Source organism: Bombina bombina, chromosome 8, assembly GCF_027579735.1.
Source record: "Bombina bombina isolate aBomBom1 chromosome 8, aBomBom1.pri, whole genome shotgun sequence".
NCBI lineage: Eukaryota > Metazoa > Chordata > Amphibia > Anura > Bombinatoridae > Bombina > Bombina bombina.
Window position 1 is genome coordinate 287,802,170 of NC_069506.1, and position 24,802 is coordinate 287,826,971.

Sequence of the window (24,802 nt, forward strand, 5' to 3'; positions counted from 1 at the left end):
GAACAAAGGCTAGAACATCTGGCACAGCTGCCAGCTTTTTGTGAAGTAACACAGACAAGGCAGAAATCTGTCCCATCAAGGAACTTGCAGATAATCCTTTTTCCAATCCTTCTCGAAGGAAGGATAGACTCTTAGGAATCTTAACCTTGTCCCAAGGGAATCCTGCAGATTCACACCAACAGATATACCAAATTATGTGGTAATTTTTCTGGTTACAGGCTTTCAGGCCTGAACAAGAGTATTAATAACAGAATCTGAGAACCCTCGCTTTGATAAGATCAAGCGTTCAATCTCCAAGCAGTCAGCTGGAGTGGGTCGAACGGACCTAGAACAAGAAGGTCTCGTCTCAAAGGTAGCTTCCATGGTGGAGCCGATGACATATTCACCAGATCTGCATACCAAGTCCTGCGTGGCCACGCAGGAGCTATCAAAATCACCGACGCCCTCTCCTGATTGATCCTGGCTACCAGCCTGGGGATGAGAGGAAACGGCGGGAACACATAAGCTAGTTTGAAGGTCCAAGGTGCTACTAGTGCATCCACTAGAGCCGCCTTGGGATCCCTGGATCTGTACCCGTAGTAAGGAACTCTGAAGTTCTGACGAGAGGCCATCAGATCCATGTCTGGAATGCCCCACGGTTGAGTGACTTGGGCAAAGATTTCCGGATGGAGTTCCCACTCCCCCGGATGCAATGTCTGACGACTCAGAAAATCCGCTTCCCAATTTTCCACTCCTGGGATGTGGATAGCAGACAGGTGGCAGGAGTGAGACTCCGCCCATAGAATGATTTTGGTCACTTCTTCCATCGCTAGGGAACTCCTTGTTCCCCCCTGATGGTTGATGTATGAACTTGGCCCTCGCTAGCTGAGGCCAAGCTTTGAGAGCATTGAATATCGCTCTCAGCTCCAGAATATTTATCGGTAGAAGAGATTCTACCCGAGACCAAAGACCCTGAGCTTTCAGGGATCCCCAGACCGCGCCCCAGCCCATCAGACTGGCGTCGGTCGTGACAATGACCCACTCTGGTCTGCGGAAGGTCATCCCTTGTGACAGGTTGTCCAGGGACAGCCACCAACGGAATGAGTCTCTGGTCCTCTGATTTACTTGTATCTTCGGAGACAAGTCTGAATAGTCCCCATTCCACTGACTGAGCATGAACAGTTGTAATGGTCTTAGATGAATGCGCACAAAAGGAACTATGTCCATTGCCGCTACCATCAAACCTATCACTTCCATGCACTGCGCTATGGAAGGAAGAGGAACGGAATGAAGTATCCGACAAGAGTCTAGAAGTTTTGTTTTTCTGGCTTCTGTCAGAAAAATCCTCATTTCTAAGGAGTCTATTATAGTTCCCAAGAAGGGAACCCTCGTTGACGGAGATAGAGAACTCTTTTCCACGTTCACTTTCCATCCGTGAGATCTGAGAAAGGCCAGGACAATGTCCGTGTGAGCCTTTACTTGAGGAAGGGACGACGCTCGAATCAGAATGTCGTCCAAGTAAGGTACTACAGCAATGCCCCTTGGTCTTAGCACCGCCAGAAGGGACCCTAGTACCTATGAGAAAATCCTAGGAGCAGTGGCTAATCCGAAAGAAAACGCCACGAACTGGAAATGCTTGTCCAGGAATTCAAACCTTAGGAACCGATGATGTTCCTTGTGGATAGGAATATGTAGATACGCATCCTTGAAATCCACCTTGGTCATGAATTGACCTTCCTGGATGGAAGGAAGAAGTGTTCGAATGGTTTCCATCTTGAACGATGGAACCTTGAGAAACTTGTTCAAGATCTTGAGATCTAAGATTGGTCTGAACGTTCCCTCTTTTTTGGGAACTATGAACAGATTGGAGTAGAACCCCATCCCTAGTTCTCCTAATGGAACAGGATGAATCACTCCCATTTTTAGCAGGTCTTCTACCCAATGTAAGAATGCCTGTCTTCTTATGTGGTCTGAAGACAACTGAGACCTGTGGAACCTCCCCCTTGGAGGAAGCCCCTTGAACTCCAGAGAATAACCTTGGGAGACTATTTCTAGCGCCCAAGGATCCAGAACATCTCTTGCCCCAGCCTGAGCGAAGAGAGAGAGTCTGCCCCCCACCAGATCCGGTCCCGGATCGGGGGCCCGCATTTCATGCTGTCTTGGTAGCAGTGGCAGGTTTCCTGGCCTGCTTTCCTTTGTTCCAGCCTTGCATAGGTCTCCAGGCTGGATTGGCTTGAGAAGTATTACCTTCCTGCTTAGAGGACGTAGCCCTTGGGGCTGATCCGTTTCTGCGAAAGGGACGAAACTTAGGTTTATTTTTGGTCTTGAAAAGACCTATCCTGAGGAAGGGCGTGGCCCTTGCCCCCAGTGATATCAGAGATAATCTCTTTCAAGTCAGGGCCAAAGAGTGTTTTCCCCTTGAAAGGAATGTCAAGCAATTTGTTCTTGGAAGACGCATCCGCTGCCCAAGATTTTAACCAAAGCGCTCTGCGCCACAATAGCAAACCCAGAATTTTTTCGCCGCTAACCTAGCCAATTGCAAGGTGGCGTCTAGGGTGAAAGAATTAGCCAATTTAAGAGCACGAATTCTGTCCATAATCTCCTCATAAGAAGAAGAATTACTAATAATCGCCTTTCCTAGCTCATCAAACTAGAAAAACGCGGCTGCAGTGACAGGGACAATGCATGCAATTGGTTGTAGAAGGGAACCTTGCTGAACAAACATCTTTAGCAGACCTTCTAATTTTTTATCCATAGGATCTTGGAAAGCACAACTATCTTCTATGGGTATAGTGGTGCGCTTGTGTAGAGTAGAAACCGCCCCCTCGACCTTGGGGACTGTCTGCCATCAGTCCTTTCTGGGGTCGACTATAGGAAAACAATTTTATAAATATGGGGGGAGGTACTAAAGGTATACCGGGCCTGTCCCATTCTTTACTAACAATGTACGCCACCCGCTTGGATATAGGAAAAGCTTCGGGGGGCCCCGGGGCCTCTAAGAACTTTTCCATTTTACATAGTGGTTCTGGAATGACCAGATAATCACAATCATCCAAATTGGATAACACCTCCTTAAGCAGAGCGCGGAGATGTTCCAACTTAAATTTAAAAGTAATCACATCAGGTTCAGCTTGTTGAGAAATGTTTCCTGAATCTGAAATTTCTCCCTCAGACAAAACCTCCCTGGCCCCCTCAGACTGGTGTAGGGGCCCTTCAGAAACCATATCATCAGCGTTCTCATGCTCTACAGAATTTTCTAAAACAGAGCAGTCGCGCTTTCACTGATAAGTGGGCATATTGGCTAAAATGTTTTTGATAGAATTATCCATTACAGCCGTTAAATGTTGCATAGTAAGGAGTATTGGCGCACTAGATGTACTAGGGGCCTCCTGTATGGGCAAGACTGGTGTAGACGAAGGAGGGGATGATGCAGTACCATGCTTACTCCCCTCACTTGAGGAATCATCTTGGGCATCATTTTTACTAAATTTTTTTATGACATAAAATACATATAGTTAAATGAGAAGGAACCTTGGTTTCCCCACAGTCAGAACACAATCTATCTGGTAGTTCAGACATGTTAAACAGGCATAAACTTGATAACAAAGCACAAAAAACGTTTTAAAATAAAACCGTTACTGTCACTTTAAATTTTAAACTAAACACACTTTATTACTGCAATTGCGAAAAAGTATGAAGGAATTGTTCAAAATTCACCAAAATTTCACCACAGTGTCTTAAAGCCTTAAAAGTATTGCACACCAAATTTGGAAGCTTTAACCCTTAAAATAACGGAACCGGAGCCGTTTTTATATTTAACCCCTTTACAGTCCCTGGAATCTGCTTTGCTGAGACCCAACCAAGCCCAAAGGGGAATACGATACCAAATGATGCCTTCAGAAAGACTTTTCTATGTATCAGAGCTCCACACACATGCAGCTGCATGCCATGCTGTCCTCAAAAACAAGTGCGCCATACCGGCGCGAAAATGAGGCTCTGACTATGATTAGGGAAAGCCCCTAAAGAATAAGGTGTCAAAAACAGTGCCTGCCGATATAATCATATCAAAATACCCAGAATAAATGATTCCTCAAGGCTAAATATGTGTTAATAATGAATCGATTTAGCCCAGAAAAAGTCTACAGTCTTAATAAGCCCTTGTGAAGCCCTTATTTACTATCTTAATAAACATGGCTTACCGGATCCCATAGGGAAAATGACAGCTTCCAGCATTACATCGTCTTGTTAGAATGTGTCATACCTCAAGCAGTAAGAGACTGCACACTGTTCCCCCAACTGAAGTTAATTGCACTCAACAGTCCTGTGTGGAACAGCCATGGATTTTAGTTACGGTGCTAAAATCATTTTCCTCATACAAACAGAAATCTTCATCTCTTTTCTGTTTCTGAGTAAATAGTACATACCAGCACTATTTTAAAATAACAAACTCTTGATTGAATAATAAAAACTACAGTTAAACACTAAAAAACTCTAAGCCATCTCCGTGGAGATGTTGCCTGTACAACGGCAAAGAGAATGACTGGGGTAGGCGGAGCCTAGGAGGGATCATGTGACCAGCTTTGCTGGGCTCTTTGCCATTTCCTGTTGGGGAAGAGAATATCCCACAAGTAAGGATGACGCCGTGGACCGGACACACCTATGTTGGAGAAATACATTTATCAGGTAAGCATAAATTTCGTTTTTCCGGAGTATTCGTCTGCTGCACTGTTTGAAACAAAACAAATATATTCGGAGAACATTTACACTTGTTTTCGCTAAACAAATGTAAATGTTCCTTTGCTACAGTTGAAAAAGCGCCCCTGTAGCCTTTATACTTACAACTAGCGCACTGGAGAGCTAATCCTAAACCTTCTTCACGGAGACCTGAGCCACACTAATAGTAGCCTTAGCCTTTTCCTTTATCGCAGGTCCTAGGATCCACCGCGCCCCAGGGCTTTATGAAGAGGGGTTGGGATTAGCGTGGCTCTCCAGAGCGCTAGAGGTATTTAACCCTTTACAGCTAATGTAAAGGAAACAAATGAATACAAATGAATTTCATCAGTATTTCTTCATTTTCTTTAAATTAGTGCATTTATTCAGATATTTGTTTCATGAAAAAAATATCTGTGTTTTGTTATGAATTCAGTCATAGCAAAATGAATGCACAATCCTAGAAGACATTGTCCATTGAGGAACAGAACAAATAATTACCCCAAATTGACAACCATCCATGTTTCACAAAACAGATGCATACACCAATGTTAAACTAGATCAGTTTCAAAATTAAGTTCCCCCGCCACCTCAAAATGTCCTAACTTCTTGGATACAATAAAAATATAACGTTGGTAGTTATGCCACATCATTATCACAACTTCTGTCAGTACAACTCTGGATGATTCCTGGACATGCTTTGCACACGCACACGCATGCACACACACACAAACACACACGCACAGGCACATGCAAACAGGTGCACGCACGCACAAACACAAGCACATAGAAACACACTCACTTATGCACACACACTCATCATGCACACACACTCATCATGCACACACAGAAACACACAGAAACACGCACACACAGACACACACAAACACGCGAACACACACGCACAGACACACGCATGAACAAAAAACACACACAAACACACACGCATGCACACACACACATGCACACACAAACATGCATGCACGCACACTCAGAGAAATATATACACAAACATGCACAAATACAGACACGCACAAACACACACACCTGAAATCTATCTTTAATATTAGATTGAACATGTGCATTAGGTAAATGTTGTGTTCTCAGAACACAACACTGAAAACATGAAAACCTCAGCTACTGTGGTATAACAAGAACAGAAATATTACCAACTTGTGGTTGCACCAGGTTTCTGTCTTTCAGAGGCTTTGTGGTTTAGTGGTTAAGGAATTAACAATTCCCCTAGATGAAAAGCATGTAATTCTGTATATAATGTTGTGGTTACACAGAAAAAAAACTCAAACCCCCATTTGGGCCTTAGCCCAAGCAGCCTGTGTCCGTTCTCTATAAAGAAGGTTACAGTACAACTTGCCCTGGGTATTTTGCTACTTTGGCAATCTCCCAAATTAACAGAGAAATCCAGACCTCCAAGTGAGAATTTGTTTTCAGATTGAGATTTGTGTGTGACGTTTTCTCCTGTAGCTTCAGGTCAGCCTTTTCGGCGGTCTCTGACACAATAGGGCTATTCTCTGAGCAGGGAGCTACGTAACTGTGTGACTTCTAACCTTCTCAGAGTTCACAGGATGTAACTACCGTGGCTACAGCTAGGTTTTGTAAGGGGGGCTCAGTCTGGGGGCAGGCAGCATCCCGTCTGTTCTCACTCTCTGCGCTGTCTTCACATGTTGTTTGATGTACGCTATAGTATTTACTGAGCACAATGTATTTTAGACTTTTGGTACAACTGGGGTTGACAAATTTATATAAAACATTACTAGGAAGGCAAAATATAAAGGATCCTAAAACAATATGGGCTAGATTACAAGTGCTAACTGTCGTGTGTGAGCGAAAATGGGTTTATCGCAGCTCTTTGTGTCCGTCGGAAGTAGTGTGTGCATTACAGGTTGAAAGTAAACTGTATTTACTTTAAATATTTCCCATTTCAATGTTTTAAGTTTTTATAAATAGATATTCCTATATTCATATTTCATGTTGGGTTAGCACTCTTGGTTAAACGTGAGTAAGGGTGTTATTTTGGCTATGGGGAAATATGCTAACACGGACGCAATATTTTAAATTAGATTTTTTGTGCGTGTTGGGTTAGCGCTTGTGCGAAAACATTTTACTTTCAACTTGTAATATGTGCACTACCCGACGCGCGCAAAAATCTTACTCCTAGCGGAGTTAACTCACAAGCGGGAGCGACAAATAGCAATGCACTATGTTTTTAGAAGTTACAGAAGGAATTGTGTGCAGGCATTTAGAGGCCAGTGCCCTGGGATTTACCAAGCCCTGGATTAAGATGCCAAGAACAGGGGCCAGCTACCATGTTCTGAAAAATGGGACATAATTATATTTCTATTTGTAAGCTAGTTTAGTGCGTCATTGACAAATAACATTCTGAAAATTAATTACGATAATATGGATAGTTGTTAGAATTATTTTACTGTTTTGCCCATAAATGGGCATTAAAGGCACATAAATAATAATAACATGCTCTAATGCATCAGAACATGTTATTATTGCACCGCAACTTGTCTATCTATGCCTTTCACTGACCGAGTGTGTAACCCCTTACACTCACTGTGTGCGTATACACAAATCACTGACTGTGTGCGTGTACACAAATCACTGACGTGTGCGTGTACACAAATCACTGACGTGTGCGTATACACAAATCACTGACGTGCGCGTATACACAAATCCCTGACGTGCGCGTATAGACAAATCACTGACGTGTGCGTATAGACAAATCACTGACGTGTGCGTATAGACAAATCACTGACGTGTGCGTATAGACAAATCACTGACGTGTGCGTATAGACAAATCACTGACGTGTGCTTATACACAAATCACTGACGTGTGCTTATACACAAATCACTGACGTGTGAATATACACAAATCACTAACGTGTGCATATACACAAATCACTGAGGTGTGCGTATAGACAAATCACTGAGGTGTGCGTATACACAAATCACTGACGTGTGCGTATACACAAATCACTGACGTGTGCATATACACAAATCACTGACGTGTGCATATAGAGAAATCACTGACGTGTGCGCATAGACAAATCACTGACGTGTGCATATATACAAATCACTGACGTGTGCATATACACAAATCACTGACGTGTGCTTACACACAACTCACTGACGTGTGCGTATACACAAATCACTGACGTGTGCGTATACACAAATCACTGACGTGTGTGTATACACAAATCACTGACGTGTGCGAATACACAAATCACTGACTGTGTGCGTATACACAAATCACTGACCGTGTGTGCAACAGCCTAACACTGACTGTGTGAGTATACATAAATCACTGACCGTGTGTGCAACCGCCTAACACTGTGTACATATACACAAATTACTGACCGTGTGTGTAACCGCCTAACACCGACTGTGTGAGTATACATAAATCATTGACCGTGTGTGCAACCGCCTAACACTGTGTGCATATACACAAATCACTGACCGTGTGTGTAACCGCCTAACACTGACTGTGTGCGCACACACAAATCACTGACGTATGCTTATACACAAATCACTGACCGTATGTACGACAGTCTATCACTGACCGTATGTGCAACCACCTAACACTGACTGTGTGCATACACACAAATCACTGACTGTATGTGTGACAGCCTATCACTGACCCTGTGTGTAACCGTCTAACACCAACTGTGTGCGTATACACAAATCACTGACGTGTGCATACAAACAAATCACTGCCCGTACGTATGAAAGCCTAACACTGACTGTGTTCGTATACACAAATCACTGACGTGTGCGTATACACAAATCACAGACGTGTGCGTATACACAAATCACAGACGTGTGCGTATACACAAATCACTGACGTGTGCGTATACACAAATCACTGACGTGTGCGTATACACAAATCACAGACGTGTGCGTATATACAAATCACTGACGTGTGCGTATACACAAATCACAGACGTGTGCGTATACACAAATCACTGACGTGTGCGTATACACAAATCACTGACGTGTGCGTATACACAAATCACTGACGTGTGCGTATACACAAATCACTGACGTGTGCGTATACACAAATCACTGACGTGTGCGTATACACAAATCACTGACGTGTGCGTATACACAAATCACTGACGTGTGCGTATACACAAATCACTGACGTGTGCGTATACACAAATCACTGACGTGTGCGCATAGACAAATCACTGACGTGTGCGTATACACAAATCACTGACGTGTGCGTATACACAAATCACTGACGTGTGCGTATACACAAATCACTGACGTGTGCGTATAGACAAATCACTGACGTGTGCGTATAGACAAATCACTGACGTGTGCGTATACACAAATCACTGACATGTGCGTATACACAAATCACTGACGTGTGCGTATACACAAATCACTGACGTGTGCGTATACACAAATCACTGAGGTGTGCGTATAGACAAATCACTGAGGTGTGCGTATACACAAATCACTGACGTGTGCGTATACACAAATCACTGACGTGTGCGTATACACAAATCACTGACGTGTGCGTATACACAAATCACTGACTGTATGTGTGAAGTCTATCACTAACCTCGTGCGTAACCGCCTATCACTGACCATTTGTGTATACACCAACCACTGACTGGGTTCTGCTCATGATCTGATGCGCATTGCCGCTGCTGGGTTTAAACACACATATACAAAGAAAGCAATAAGTGCAATAATAAAATGCTCTAGGGCTATACACTTTTTTTGTTGCTTTATGTCACTTTAAGGGGAAATTATTATTTTGTTTGTATCGGTCTTTTTCTGATTCTCAGTGAGAAAGTGAGAGCACTCCAGGTCACATGAAAACGCAGTGCACACTGCTAGACTAAAGGGATCTAAATACTGATATTGTCAGTGACCGCAAATGGGATCACTAGATAATATGCTCTGATTAGTGAGGGGGATTCCAAGCTCTGAACAATCACTTTAATAAAGTCTGCAAAGACTGAGTCACTCACCATCTCTCCATAATGTTTCATGGCAAATTCCAGAACGCCAGATGCTGCTTCAGGTTGCTGGAGCTTGTTGTTAATGCTGCAACACAGAATGCAAAGCACAATAAGCAAGGCTATACTCTAGTGCTTGTATTAGCAGTTATAATTAAAGGGACAGTCAAGTCCTAAAAAAAAAAATCATGATTCACATAGGGCATGTAATTATAAAGAACTTTCCAATTTACTTTTATCACCAACTTTGCTTTGTTCTCTTGGTATTCTTAGTTGAAAGCTAAACCTTGGAGGTTCATATGCTAATTTCTTAGACCTTGAAGGCTGCCTCTAATCTGAAAGCCTTTTGACAGTTTTTCACCACTAGAGGGCGTTAGTTCATGTGTTTCATATAGAGAACATTGAGTTCACGCACACAAAGCTCCTAGGAGTGAGCACTGATTGGCTAAAATGCAAGTCTGTCAAAAGAACTGAAATAAGGGGTCAGTTTGCAGAGGCGTAGATAGGTAATTACAGAGGAAAAATTTGTATTTTTATAACTGTGTTGGTTGTGCAAAACTAGGGAATGGGTAATAAAAGGTATTATCTACCATTTTAAACAACAACAATTCTGGTGTTGACTGTCCCTTTAAAGTCAGCTATAGCAAGGAATGGTATTATCAGGCCCTTAAAGGGACAGTCTACTCCAGAATGATTATTGTTTACAAAGATAGATAATCCTTTTATTACCCATTCCCCAGTTTTGCATAATCAACAGTTATAATAATATACTTTCTACCTCTGTGATTAACTTGTTTCTAAGCCTCTGCACACTGCCCCTTATCTTAGTGCTCTTGTCAGACTTGAATTTTAGCCAAAGGAGTGAGCACAATGGTATCTATATGGCACACATTAACTAGCACTGTATAGCTGTAAAAAGCTATAAAAATGCACTGAGGTAAAAGGCGTCCTGCAGGGACTAAGAGACAAACAGAAATTTAGAGGTTTAAAGGTTATAAAGTATATTAATATAACAATGTTGGTTCTGCCGAACTGGGGAATGGTAAGTAAAGGCACTATCTATCTTTTTAGACTCTGCTCACTTACAGAAAGCAACATATTATGTTATACACTTAAAGGACACTAAAGACAAAGTTAAAATTTCCTAATTCAGATGGAGCAGCAGTTTTAAGAAACTTTCCAATTCACTTCTATTATCAAAATTGTGCACAGACTTTTTATACACATACTTTCTCCTACTGAGCATGTGTAAGGGTTTAGGGTGCATATGTATATAAGTCTGTGATTGGCTGATGGCTGTCACATGATACAGGGGTTGACAGAAATGTGTGAGAAATAAAATCAACTGCTCATTTAAAATTCATAGTAAGTGCTATAACATTGTCTTTTTACTATGCATTTGTTGATAATGCAATTCTACTATATTTAATGGTCTTTTAAAAGAGCATGTTAAAATGGTACGCAAACACAAATACACATATGTACATGCACACACAAATACACATATGTACATGCACACACAAATACACATATGTACATGCACACATGCTTTAGGACACGGATGAGGGGAGGGAGCAAATCAGGTTACCTAAATGGAAGGCACCACGGCTTGCAAAACCTTTCTCCCAAAAATAGCCTCCGAAGAAGCATAAGTATCAAATTTGTAGAATTTGGCAAAAGTGTGCAGAGAGGACCAAGTCGCTGCCTTACATATCTGATCAACAGAAGCCTCGTTCTTGTAGGCCCATGTGGAAGCCACAGCCCTAGTAGAGTGAGCTGTGATTCGGTTAGGAGGTTGCCGTCCGGCAGTCTCATAAGCCAATCGAATAATGCTTTTCAGCCAGAAAGAGAGAGATTTAGCAGTAGCTTTTTGACCTCTCCTCTTACCAGAGTAAACGACAAACAAAGATGAGGTTTGTCTAAAATCTTTTGTTGCTTCTAAGTAGAACTTTAAAGCACGAACAACGTCTAAATTGTGTAATAAACGTTCCTTCTTTGAAACTGGATTCGGACACAGAGAAGGAACAACTATTTCCTGGTTAATATTCTTGTTGGAAACAACTTTTGGAAGAAAACCAGGCTTAGTACGCAAAACAACCTTATCTGAATGGAAAACCAGATAGGGTGGATTACATTGCAAAGCAGATAATTCAGAAACTCTTCTAGCAGAAGAAATAGCAACCAAAAACAGAAGTTTCCAAGATAATAACTTAATATCTATGGAATGTAAAGGTTCAAACCGAACCCCTTGAAGAACTGAAAGAACTAAATTTAGACTCCAAGGAGTCATGGGTCTGAAAACAGGCTTGATTCTAACCAAAACCTGAACAAAAGATTGTACATCTGGCACAGCTGCCAATCGTTTGTGTAACAAGGCCGATAAAGCGGAAATCTGTCCTTTTAGAGAACTAGCTGACAACCCTTTATCCAAACCTTCTTGGAGAAAGGAGAGAATCTTTGGAATTTTAATCTTACTCCAGGAGAATCCCTTGGATTCACACCAGCAGATATATTTTTTCCATATTTTATGGTAAATCTTTCTAGTCACAAGTTTTCTGGCTTGGACCAGAGTATCTATCACAGAAATCGAGAACCCACGCTTTGATAAAATCAAGCGTTCAATTTCCAAGCAGTCAGCTGCAGAGAAACTAGATTTGGATGTTCGAATGGACCTTGTATTAGAAGATCCTGTCTCAAAGGTAGCTTCCATGGTGGAGCCGATGACATATTCACCAGGTCTGCATACCAAGTCCTGCATGGCCACGCAGGAGCTATCAGAATCACCGAGGCCTTCTCCTGTTTGATCCTGGCTATGAGCCTGGGAAGGAGAGGAAACGGTGGAAACACATACGCTAGGTTGAACGACCAAGGCGCCACTAATGCATCCACTAGAGTCGCCTTGGGATCCCTGGATTTGGACCCGTAGCAAGGAATCTTGAAGTTCTGACGGGACACCATTAGATCCATGTCTGGAATGCCCCATAATTGGGTTAACTGAGCAAAGACCTCCGGGTGGAGTTCCCACTCCCCCGGATGGAAAGTCTGACGACTCAAATAGTCCGCCTCCCAGTTGTCTACTCCTGGGATGTGAATAGCGGATAGATGGCAGGAGTGATTCTCTGCCCATTGGATGATCTTGGTTACTTCCTTCATCGCTAGGGAACTCTTTGTTCCCCCCTGATGATTGATGTACGCAACAGTCGTTATGTTGTCCGACTGAAATCTTATGAACCTGGCTTCCGCTAGCTGAGGCCAAGCCAGGAGCGCATTGAATATTGCTCTTAGTTCCAAAATGTTTATCGGGAGAAGCGACTCTTCCCGAGACCATAGGCCCTGAGCTTTCAGGGAGTCCCAGACCGCGCCCCACCCCAAGAGGCTGGCGTCGGTCGTGACGATGACCCACTCCGGTCTGTGGAAACTCATTCCCTGAGACAGGTGATCCTGGGTCAACCACCAGAGAAGTGAGTCCCTGGTTACCTGGTCTACTTGAATTTGGGGAGACAAGTCTGTATAGTCCCCATTCCACTGATTGAGCATGCACAGCTGTAATGGTCTTAGATGAATTCGAGCAAAAGGAACCACGTCAATTGCTGCGACCATTAGTCCTATTACTTCCATGCACTGAGCTATGGAGGATTGAGGAATAGAATGAAGAACTCGACAAGCGTTTAAAAGCTTTATCTTTCTGACTTCTGTCAGGAAGATCTTCATTTCCACAGAATCTATTATTGTTCCCAGAAAAGGAACCCTTGTGGACGGTGACAGTGAACTCTTTTCTATGTTCACCTTCCACCCGTGAGATCTGAGAAAAGCCAACACAATGTCTGTGTGGGCCCTTGCTTTGGAAAGAGACGACGCTTGGATTAGGATGTCGTCTAGATAAGGTGCTACAGCGATGCCCCTCGGCCTTAGGATCGCTAGAAGGGACCCTAGCACCTTTGTGAAAATTCTGGAAGCGGTGGCTAAACCGAATGGAAGAGCCACGAACTGGAAATGTTTGTCCAGAAAGGCGAACCTCAGGAACTGATGATGAGTTTTGTGGATTGGGATATGAAGATACGCATCCTTTAGATTGTTCAGAGCGGCAAGGAGAATGACTGGGGGGCGGAGCCAGAGGGGGAGCTATATGGACAGCTCTTGCTGTGTGCTCTCCTTGCCTTTCCCTGTGGGGGAGAATATTTCCCACAAGTAATGGATGACGCAGTGGACCGGACACACCAATGTTGGAGAAACACATACAGGAAGCAGGTATCTAAACTAAAGTACAACCTAGTCATATAGCTGTAGAATACACACACAGGGAGAAGGTATCTAAACTAAAGTACAACCTAGTCATATAGCTGTAGAATACACACACAGGGAGAAGGTATCTAAACTAAAGTACAACCTAGTCATATAGCTGTAGAATACACATACAGAAGGCAGGCATCTAAACTAAAGTACAACCTAGTCATATAGCTGTAGAATACACATACAGAGGGCAGGTATCTAAACTAAAGCACAACCTAGTGATATAGCTGCAGAATACACATACAGGAAGCAGGTATCTAAACTAAAGTACAACCTAGTCATATAGCTGCAAAATACACATACAGGGAGCAGGTATTTAAACTAAAGTACAACCTAGTTATATAGCTGTAGAATACACATACAGAGGGCAGGCATCTAAACTAAAGTACAACCTAGTCATATAGCTGTAGAATACACATACAGAAGGCAGGTATCTAAACTAAAGTACAACCTAGTTATATAGCTGTAGAATACACATACAGAGGGCAGGCATCTAAACTAAAGTACAACCTAGTCAAATAGCTGCAGAATACACATACAGAAGGCAGGTATCTAAACTAAAGTACAACCTAGTCATATAGCTGCAGAATACACATACAGGGAGCAGGTATCTAAACTAAAGTACAACCTAGTCATATAGCTGCAGAATACACATACAGGAAGCATGTATCTAAACTAAAGTACAACCAAGTCATATAGCTGTAGAATACACACACAGGGAGAAGGTATCTAAACTAAAGTACAACCTAGTCATATAGCTGTAGAATACACATACAGAGGGCAGGTATCTAAACTAAAGCACAACCTAGTGATATAGCTGCAGAATACACATACAGGAAGCAGGTATCTAAACTAAAGTACAACCTAGTCATATAGCTGTAGAATACACACACAGGGAGCAGGTATCTAAACTAAAGTACAACCTAGTGATATAGCTGTAGAATACACATACAGAAGGCAGGCATCTAAACTAAAGTACAACCTAGTCATATAGCTGTAGAATACACATACAGAAGGCAGGTATCTAAACTAAAGTACAACCTAGTTATATAGCTGTAGAATACACATACAGAGGGCAGGCATCTAAACTAAAGTACAACCTAGTCATATAGCTGCAGAATACATATACAGAAGGCAGGTATCTAAACTAAAGTACAACCTAGTCATATAGCTGCAGAATACACATACAGAAGGCAGGTATCTAAACTAAAGTACAACCTAGTCATATAGCTGCAGAATACACATACAGGGAGCAGGTATCTAAACTAAAGTACAACCTAGTCATATAGCTGCAGAATACACATACAGGGAGCATGTATCTAAACTAAAGTACAACCTAGTCATATAGCTGCAAAAAACACATACAGGGAGCATGTATCTAAAATAAAGGTACAACCTAGTCATATAGCTGTAGAATACACATACAGGGAGCATGTATCTAAACTAAAGGTACAACCTAGTCATATAGATGGAGAATACACTTACAGAGGGCAGGCATCTAAACTAAAGTACAACCCAGTCATATAGCTACATAATACACATACAGAGGGCAGACATCTAAACTAAAGTACAACCTAGTCATATAGCTGCAGAATACACATACAGGGAGCAGGTATCTAAACTAATGGTACAACCTAGTCATATAGCTGCAGAATACACATACAGAGGGCAGGCATCTAAACTAAAGGTAAAACCTAGTCATATAGCTGTAGAATACACACACAGGGAGCAGGTATCTAAACTAAAGGTACAACCTAGTCATATAGCTGCAGAATATACATACAGAGGGCAGGTATCTAAACTAAAGTACAACCTAGTCATATAGCTGCAGAATACACATGCAGAGGGCAGGTATCTAAACTAAAGTACAACCTAGTCATATAGCTGTAGAATACACATATAGAGGGCAGGCATCTAAACTAAAGTACAACCTAGTCATATAGCTGCAGAATACACATACAGAGAGCTGGTACCTAAACTAAAGCACAACCTAGTCATATAGCTACAGAATACAGATACAGAGGGCAGGCATCTAAACAAAGTACAAGTCATATAGCTGTAGAATACACATACAGAGGGCAGGCATCTAAACTAAAGTACAACCTAGTCATATAGCTACAGAATACACATACAGAGGGCAGGCATCTAAACTAAAGTACAACCTAGTCATATAGCTGTAGAATACACATACAGAAGGCAGGCATCTAAACTAAAGTACAACCTAGTCATATAGCTGCAGAATACACATACAGGGAGCAGGTATCTAAACTAAAGTACAACCTAGTCATATAGCTGCAAAATACACATACAGGGAGCATGTATCTAAACTAAAGGTACAACCTAGTCATATAGCTGGAGAATACACTTACAGAGGGCAGGCATCTAAACTAAAGTACAACCTAGTCATATAGCTACAGAATACACATACAGAGGGCAGACATCTAAACTAAAGTACAACCTAGTCATATAGCTGCAGAATACACATACAGGGAGCAGGTATCTAAACTAATGGTACAACCTAGTTATATAGCTGTAGAATACACATACAGAAGGCAGGCATCTAAACTAAAGTACAACCTAGTCATATAGCTGTAGAATACACATACAGAGGGCAGGTATCTAAACTAAAGCACAACCTAGTGATATAGCTGCAGAATACACATACAGGGAACAGGTATCTAAACTAAAGTACAACCTAGTCATATAGCTGCAAAATACACATACAGAGAGCAGATATCTAAACTAAAGTACAACCTAGTCATATAGCTGCAGAATACACATATAGAGGGCAGGCATCTAAACTAAAGTACAACCTAGTCATATAGCTACAGAATACACATACAGAGGGCAGACATCTAAACTAAAGTACAACCTAGTCATATAGCTACAGAATACACATACAGAGGGCAGACATCTAAACTAAAGTACAACCTAGTCATATAGCTACAGAATACACATACAGAGGGCAGACATCTAAACTAAAGTACAACCTAGTCATATAGCTGCAGAATACACATACAGGGAGCAGGTATTTTAACTAAAGTACAACCTAGTCATATAGCTGCAGAATACACATACAGGGAGCAGGTATCTAAACTAAAGTACAACCTAGTCATATAGCTGCAAAATACACATACAGGGAGCATGTATCTAAACTAAAGGTACAACCTAGTCATATAGCTGGAGAATACACTTACAGAGGGCAGGCATCTAAACTAAAGTACAACCTAGTCATATAGCTACAGAATACACATACAGAGGGCAGACATCTAAACTAAAGTACAACCTAGTCATATAGCTGCAGAATACACATACAGGGAGCAGGTATCTAAACTAAAGTACAACCTAGTCATATAGCTGCAAAATACACATACAGGGAGCATGTATCTAAACTAAAGGTACAACCTAGTCATATAGCTGGAGAATACACTTACAGAGGGCAGGCATCTAAACTAAAGTACAACCTAGTCATATAGCTACAGAATACACATACAGAGGGCAGACATCTAAACTAAAGTACAACCTAGTCATATAGCTGCAGAATACACATACAGGGAGCAGGTATCTAAACTAATGGTACAACCTAGTTATATAGCTGCAGAATACACATACAGAGGGCAGGCATCTAAACTAAAGGTAAAACCTAGTCATATAGCTGTAGAATACACACACAGGGAGCAGGTATCTAAACTAAAGTACAACCTAGTCATATAGCTGTAGAATACACATACAGGGAGCAGGTATCTAAACTAATGGTACAACCTAGTCATATAGCTGTAGAATACACATACAGAGGGCAGGCATCTAAACTAAAGGTACAACCTAGTCATATAGCTGCAGAATACACATACATGGAGCAGGTATCTAATCTAAAGTACAAGTCATATAGCTGTAGAATACACATACAGAGGGCAGGTATCTAAACTAAAGTACAAGTCATATAGCTGTAGAATAAACATACAGAGGGCAGGCATCTAAACTAAAGTACAAGTCATATAGCTGTAGAATACACATACAGAGGGTAGGTATCTAAACTAAAGTACAACCTAGTCATATAGCTGTAGAATACACATACAGAGGGCAGGTATCTAAACTAAAGTACAACCTAGTCATATAGCTGCAGAATACACATACAGAAAGCAGGTATCTAAACTAAAGTACAACCTAGTCATATAGCTGTAGAATACACATACAGAGGGCAGGTATCTAAACTAAAGTACAACCTAGTCATATAGCTACAGAATACACTTACAGAGGGCAGGCATCTAAACTAAAGTACAACCTAGTCATATAGCTGTAGAATACACATACAGAGGGCAGGTATCTAAACTAAAGTACAACCTAGTCATATAGCTGCAGAATACACATACAGAAGGCAGGTATCTCTACAACCTAGTCATATAGCTGTAGAATACACATACAGAAGGCAGGTATCTAAACTAAAGTACAACCTAGTCATATAGCTGTAGAATACACATACAGAGGGCAGGCATCTAAACTAAAGGTACAACCTAGTCATATAGCTGCAGAATACACATACAGAAGGCAGGTAACTAAACTAAAGTACAACCTAGTCATATAGCTGGCGTAATAAGGATACAAAGGGCAGGCATCTAAACTAAGGTTGCTGGGAATATGATTCTGAACTGAGGTCTTATGAGGTTAATTATGGTGTTAGTGGCTGCCAAGAGGTTAATTGCTGCTCTGCATGTACAAAAACACAGCCATCTTCATGGATACATTTCCCGTTCTTTATATCAGCAGCTGGGTCCATTTTAACAAAGAGTAAATGGAGTATCCCTTATTTCTGGAATTTGCAGTTTGAAAAACAAAGACAAACAAGAAGTGTGAAAAGGACAAGAAGAAAGCACAAAGTTAATACAATAAATAAGCTGTCTGTCTGCACCAGTGAGAAGCGCCTGTCACACCATGTGTGTAACCCAGACATCCATCCTTTGCAAGCCCCACATCAGGCTGCTCATGATCACATACAGGCATCACTCACACAACCCGTCTGTGCACTCTGCTAAGAGACCTTGACACATGAGCGAAGGACCCTTTGGAGCTGAGAGTTATATTTATTGACACAACTGAAGCCAAATACTAGATTTCCTGCTCCCGAGAGGGCAGCTGACAGCTCCGTACACATCTGCAGCCCAGACTTGCTGTGAGATACTGTGCAGTGGGCAGCAGGGACCGAGCTGCCTCTTGTCAGGAAAGTTCCAGGGGATATCTGACACCAGCAGCACTGGGCTGAATACAATGGTAGTCTTGTGTGATAAGAGCTTTACCAGGGTCAAGAGACCTCAGCCAAACCTCAAAGAAACATGAAAGTATCTCACAGCAGGGAAAATGCCCCCTCCTCTCACTTCTTAATCACATCCACATGCAAACACTACACAAACTCACTGCTTCTCTGGCAGCATCAGCAAGAACACCAGTCATTCTCCCAGGGTCCTGACAGTGAATGGACACCAAGGTGCAGGGGGATACTAAGAGCTCTTTGTCAAATGACATTGCTGCTGGAATCACATAGGTACAAAGTATTCTCACTCAGTGAGCACCATCCATTGTTCTAATTGTCTCAGCCAGGATATTATTGTATTAACAATCTATTAATTTGGTCCTCATGCCATTGCTGTTTGTCAACCAGCACTAAGATAACCCTGTTATACTGATTCTGCACTAATAATACTCTCAAACCAACATACCCAGTGAGTGCCACAGTACTGAAGAGTATACCTTATCTGCCCCTCTTTATCTATAACCTGACACTGCAAGCACCTAAACCCACATACCCAGTGAGTGCCACAGCACTGAAGAGCATACCTTATCTGCCCCTCCTTATCTATAACCTGACACTGCAAGCACCTAAACCCACATACCCAGTGAGTGTCACAGCACTGAAGAATATAACTTACCTGCCACTCCTTATCTATAACCTGACACTGCAAGCACCTAAACCCGCATACCCAGTGAGTGCCACAGCACTGAAGAAACAGAATTTATGCTTACCTGATAAATAACTTTCTCCAACGGTGTGTCCGGTCCACGGCGTCATCCATAACTTGTGGGATATTCTCTTCCCCAAATGGCAAAGAGCACAGCAAAAGCTGTCCATATAGCCCCTCCCATGCTCCGCCCCCCCAGTCATTCGACCGACGGTTAGGAGAAAAAAAGGAGAAACTATAGGGTGCCGTGGTGACTGTAGTGTATAGAGAAAGAAATTTTTCAAACCTGATTAAAAAACCAGGGCGGGCCGTGGACCGGACACACCGTTGGAGAAAGTAATTTATCAGGTAAGCATAAATTCTGTTTTCTCCAACATTGGTGTGTCCGGTCCACGGCGTCATCCATAACTTGTGGGAACCAATACCAAAGCTCTAGGACACAGATGAAGGGAGGGAGCAAATCAGGTTACCTAAACAGAAGGCACCACGGCTTGCAAAACCTTTCTCCCAAAAATAGCCTCCAAAGAAGCATAAGTATCAAATTTGTAGAATTTGGCAAAAGTGTGCAGAGAAGACCAAGTCGCTGCCTTACATATCTGATCAACAGAAGCCTCGTTCTTGAAGGCCCATGTGGAAGCCACAGCCCTAGTAGAGTGAGCTGTGATTCGTTCAGGAGGCTGCCGTCCGGCAGTCTCATAAGCCAATCGGATGATGCTTTTAGCCAGAAAGAAAGAGGTAGCAGTAGCTTTTTGTCCTCTCCTCTTACCAGAATAAACAAACAAAGAAGAAGTTTGTCTGAAATCCTTTGTTGCTTCTAAATAGAACTTTAAAGCACGGACTACATCTAAATTGTGTAACAAACGTTCCTTTTTTGAAACTGGATTCGGACACAAAGATGGAACAACTATTTCCTGGTTAATATTCTTGTTGGAAACAACTTTTGGAAGAAAACCAGGCTTGGTACGCAAAACAACCTTATCTGAATGGAATACCAGATAGGGTGGATCACACTGCAAAGCAGATAATTTAGAAACTCTTCTAGCAGAAGAAATAGCAACCAAAAACAGAACTTTCCAAGATAGTAACTTGATATCTATGGAATGTAAGAGTTCAAACGGAACCCCTTGAAGAACTGAAAGAACTAAATTTAGACTCCAGGGAGGAGTCAAGGGTCTGTAAACAGGCCTGATTCTGACCAAAGCCGTTTGTGTAACAAGACAGATAAAGCAGAAATCTGTCCTTTTAGAGAACTCGCTGACAATCCCTTATCCAAACCTTCTTGGAGAAAGGAGAGGATCTTAGGAATTTTAATCTTACTCCAGGAGAATCCCTTGGATTCACACCAACAGATATATCTTTTCCATATTTTATGGTAAATCTTTCTAGTCACAGGTTTTCTGGCTTGGACCAGAGTATCTATCACTGAATCTGAAAACCCACACTTTGATAAAATCAAACGTTCAATTTCCAAGCAGTCAGCTGCAGAGAAACTAGATTTGGATGTTCGAATGGACCTTGTATTAGAAGATCCTGTCTCAAAGGTAGCTTCCATGGTGGAGCCGATGACATATTCACCAGGTCTGCATACCAAGTCCTGCGGGGCCACGCAGGAGCTATCAGAATCACTGAGGCCTTCTCCTGTTTGATCCTGGCTACAAGCCTGGGAAGGAGAGGGAACGGTGGAAAGGCATAAGCTAGGTTGAACGACCAAGGCGCCACTAATGCATCCACTAGAGTCGCCTTGGGATCCCTGGATCTGGACCCGTAGCAAGGAACCTTGAAGTTCTGACGAGACGCCATCAGATCCATGTCTGGAATGCCCCATAATTGGGTTAACTGGGCAAAGACCTCCGGGTGGAGTTCCCACTCCCCCGGATGAAAAGTCTGACGACTCAGATAATCCGCTTCCCAGTTGTCTACTCCTGGGATGTGGATTGCAGATAGGTGGCAGGAGTGATCCTCCTCCCATTTGATGATCTTGGATACCTCTGTCATCGCCAAGGAACTCTTTGTTCCCCCTTGATGATTGATGTAAGCTACAGTCGTCATGTTGTCCGACTGGAATCTTATGAATCCGGCCTTCGCTAGTTGAGGCCAAGCCTGGAGAGCATTGAATATCGCTCTCAGTTCCAGGATGTTTATAGGGAGAAGAGACTCTTCCCGAGACCATAGACCCTGAGCTTTCAGGGAGTCCCAGACCGCGCCCCAGCCTAATAGACTGGCGTCGGTCGTGACAATGACCCACTCTGGTCTGCGGAAACTCATTCCCTGAGACAGGTGATCCTGAGTCAACCACCAACGGAGTGAGTCCCTGGTTAACTGGTCTACTTGAAGCTGAGGAGACAAGTCTGCATAGTCCCCATTCCACTGATTGAGCATGCACAGTTGTAATGGTCTTAGATGAATTCGTGCAAAAGGAACTATGTCCATTGCTGCCACCATCAATCCTACTACTTCCATGCGATGAGCTATGGAAGGCTGCAGAATAGAGAGAAGAACTTGACAAGCGTTTAGAAGCTTTGACTTTCTGACTTCTGTCAAGAAGATCTTCATTTCTAAAGAATCTATTATTGTTCCCAAAAAGGGGACTCTTGTCGACGGAGATAGTGAACTCTTTTCTACGTTCACCTTCCACCCGTGAGATCTGAGAAAGGCTAGAACAATGTCTGTATGAGCCTTTGCCTTGGAAAGAGACAACGCTTGAATTAGAATGTCGTCCATATAAGGTGCCACTGCAATGCCCCTTGGTCTTAGAACCACTAGAAGGGACCCGAGCACCTTTGTGAAAATTCTGGGAGCAGTGGCTAGTCCGAATGGGAGAGCCACGAACTGATAATGATTGTTCAGAAAGGCGAACCTTAGGAACTGATGATGATCTTTGTGGATAGGAATATGTAGATACGCGTCCTTTAAATCCACGGTAGTCATATATTGACCCTCCTGGATTGTAGGTAAAATTGTTCGAATGGTTTCCATTTTGAACGATGGAACTCTGAGAAATTTGTTTAGAATTTTTAAATCCAGAATTGGTCTGAAAGTTCCCTCTTTTTTGGGAACTACAAACAGATTTGAGTAAACACCACATACTCTTCACCATCTCCGTGGAGATGCTACTTGTTCAGAGCGGCAAAGAGAATGACTGGGGGGCGGAGCCTGGGAGGGGCTATATGGACAGCTTTTGCTGTGCTCTTTGCCATTTCCTGTTGGGGAAGAGAATATCCCACAAGTTATGGATGACGCCGTGGACCGGACACACCAATGTTGGAGAAATATAACTTACCTGCCACTCCTTATCTATAACCTTACACTGCAGGCACCTAAACCCACATACCCAGTGAGTGCCACAGCACTGAAGAGTACACCATATCTGCCCCTCTTTATCTATAACCTGACACTGCAAGCACCTAAACCCACATTCCCAGTGAGTGCCACAGCACTGAAGAATATACCTTACCTGCCACTCCTTATCTATAACCTGACACTGCAAGCACCTAAACCCGCATACCCAGTGAGTGCCACAGCACTGAAGAATATAACTTACCTACCACTCCTTATCTATAACCTTACACTGCAGGCACCTAAACCCATATACCCAGTGAGTGCCACAGCACTGAAGAATATACCTTACCTGCCACTCCTTATCTATAACCTGACACTGCCAGCACCAAAAACTTAAATTATGCTTACCTGATAATTTTCTTTACTTCTGACGGGGAGAGTCCACAGGTGTATTCATTACTTTTGGGAAATACAGAACCTGGCCACCAGGAGGAGGCAAAGACACCCCAGCCAAAGGCTTAAATACCTCCCCCACTTCCCTAATCCCCAATCATTCTGCCGAGGGAACAAGGAACAGTAGGAGAAATACCAGGGTGAAAAGGGTGCCAGAAGAATAAAAAATTATCAGATAAGCATAATTTAAGTTTTTCTTCTTAAACGGGGAGAGTCCACAGCTGCATTCATTACTTTTGGGAAAACAATACCCAAGCTATAGAGGACACTGAATGCAAAATGGGCGGGTACAAGTGGCGGAGCCTTCTGAGGGCACCACAGCCTGAAATTACCCAAAGCCCAACAAAAAAACTGCTTCACCAGAAGCACCAAACAAAAATGGAAAGGATCAAGTAACTGTCCATCAGTTAAGACCAACAAGGCCCTTGCTAGACATCGCCCAGAATCCCACACAGAAACGCACCCCCGACCCGAGGGAAGGGAAAACCTCCCCATTCTCCCAGAAGGGAAGAAAAACTCAGATACAATAGTCTAAAAGGACCACCTGACAACAACTAGGGCAATAAAGAACCCCGAACATAACTCCCAGAGCGCAACTAAGGTTGCAACAGGACAAAAACCGCATAGAGAACGTACCCTACCGACCAAGCAGAGATAAGGGAGGAAAAATCCAAGACCCCTATCTGCATGGAAGTCAAAGGGGCCAAGTTACACCCCAATCCTGGACACCTAGAGGGACAAGATAGACCCCCTCCCATTCACAGGGTGCAAAACCGCACTCAGGATAGAGCGACCGAGGAATAAAACCACCCCCTCTGCAAAAGAGGTCTCAGCAGACGCGAGCCGTCAACACTAGCTAAACAAGACTAGGAATCGGCACCAGGACTCTCCCAGAGGAAAAGCTCAGAAGAAAAAAATTCAAAGCAACTCCCTACCAAGAAGACAGGGAGGAAAGGATAGCACCTAAAAACCAGCAGAGAAAGAGCTACCTGCTGAGGAAAGGAAACATTGAGAAACCTCCCACCTAAGGAAGGCCCAAACGATCTAACAATGATACGCGGTCAAGGTTCAACAGGGCCGTCAGATACCTGACCCCCCACTCCTAGGTAACGGACCCAGCACCAAAGCGACTGGCAAAGTCCA

General features: G+C 42.7%; 1 protein-coding gene across 7 annotated transcripts in view; it reads right to left on the reverse strand.

Annotated features, from left to right (window-relative positions):
* Nucleotides 1-24,802, reverse strand: part of MTOR (mechanistic target of rapamycin kinase) — a 531,718-nt gene that overhangs the window by 336,259 nt on the left and 170,657 nt on the right. For all 7 annotated transcript variants that reach the window (XM_053691448.1, XM_053691447.1, XM_053691446.1 and 4 more), the window contains exon 31: nt 9,699-9,774. In XM_053691448.1, coding sequence (XP_053547423.1) covers nt 9,699-9,774 — 76 coding nt within the window. The remainder of the gene's footprint in view (nt 1-9,698; nt 9,775-24,802) is intronic.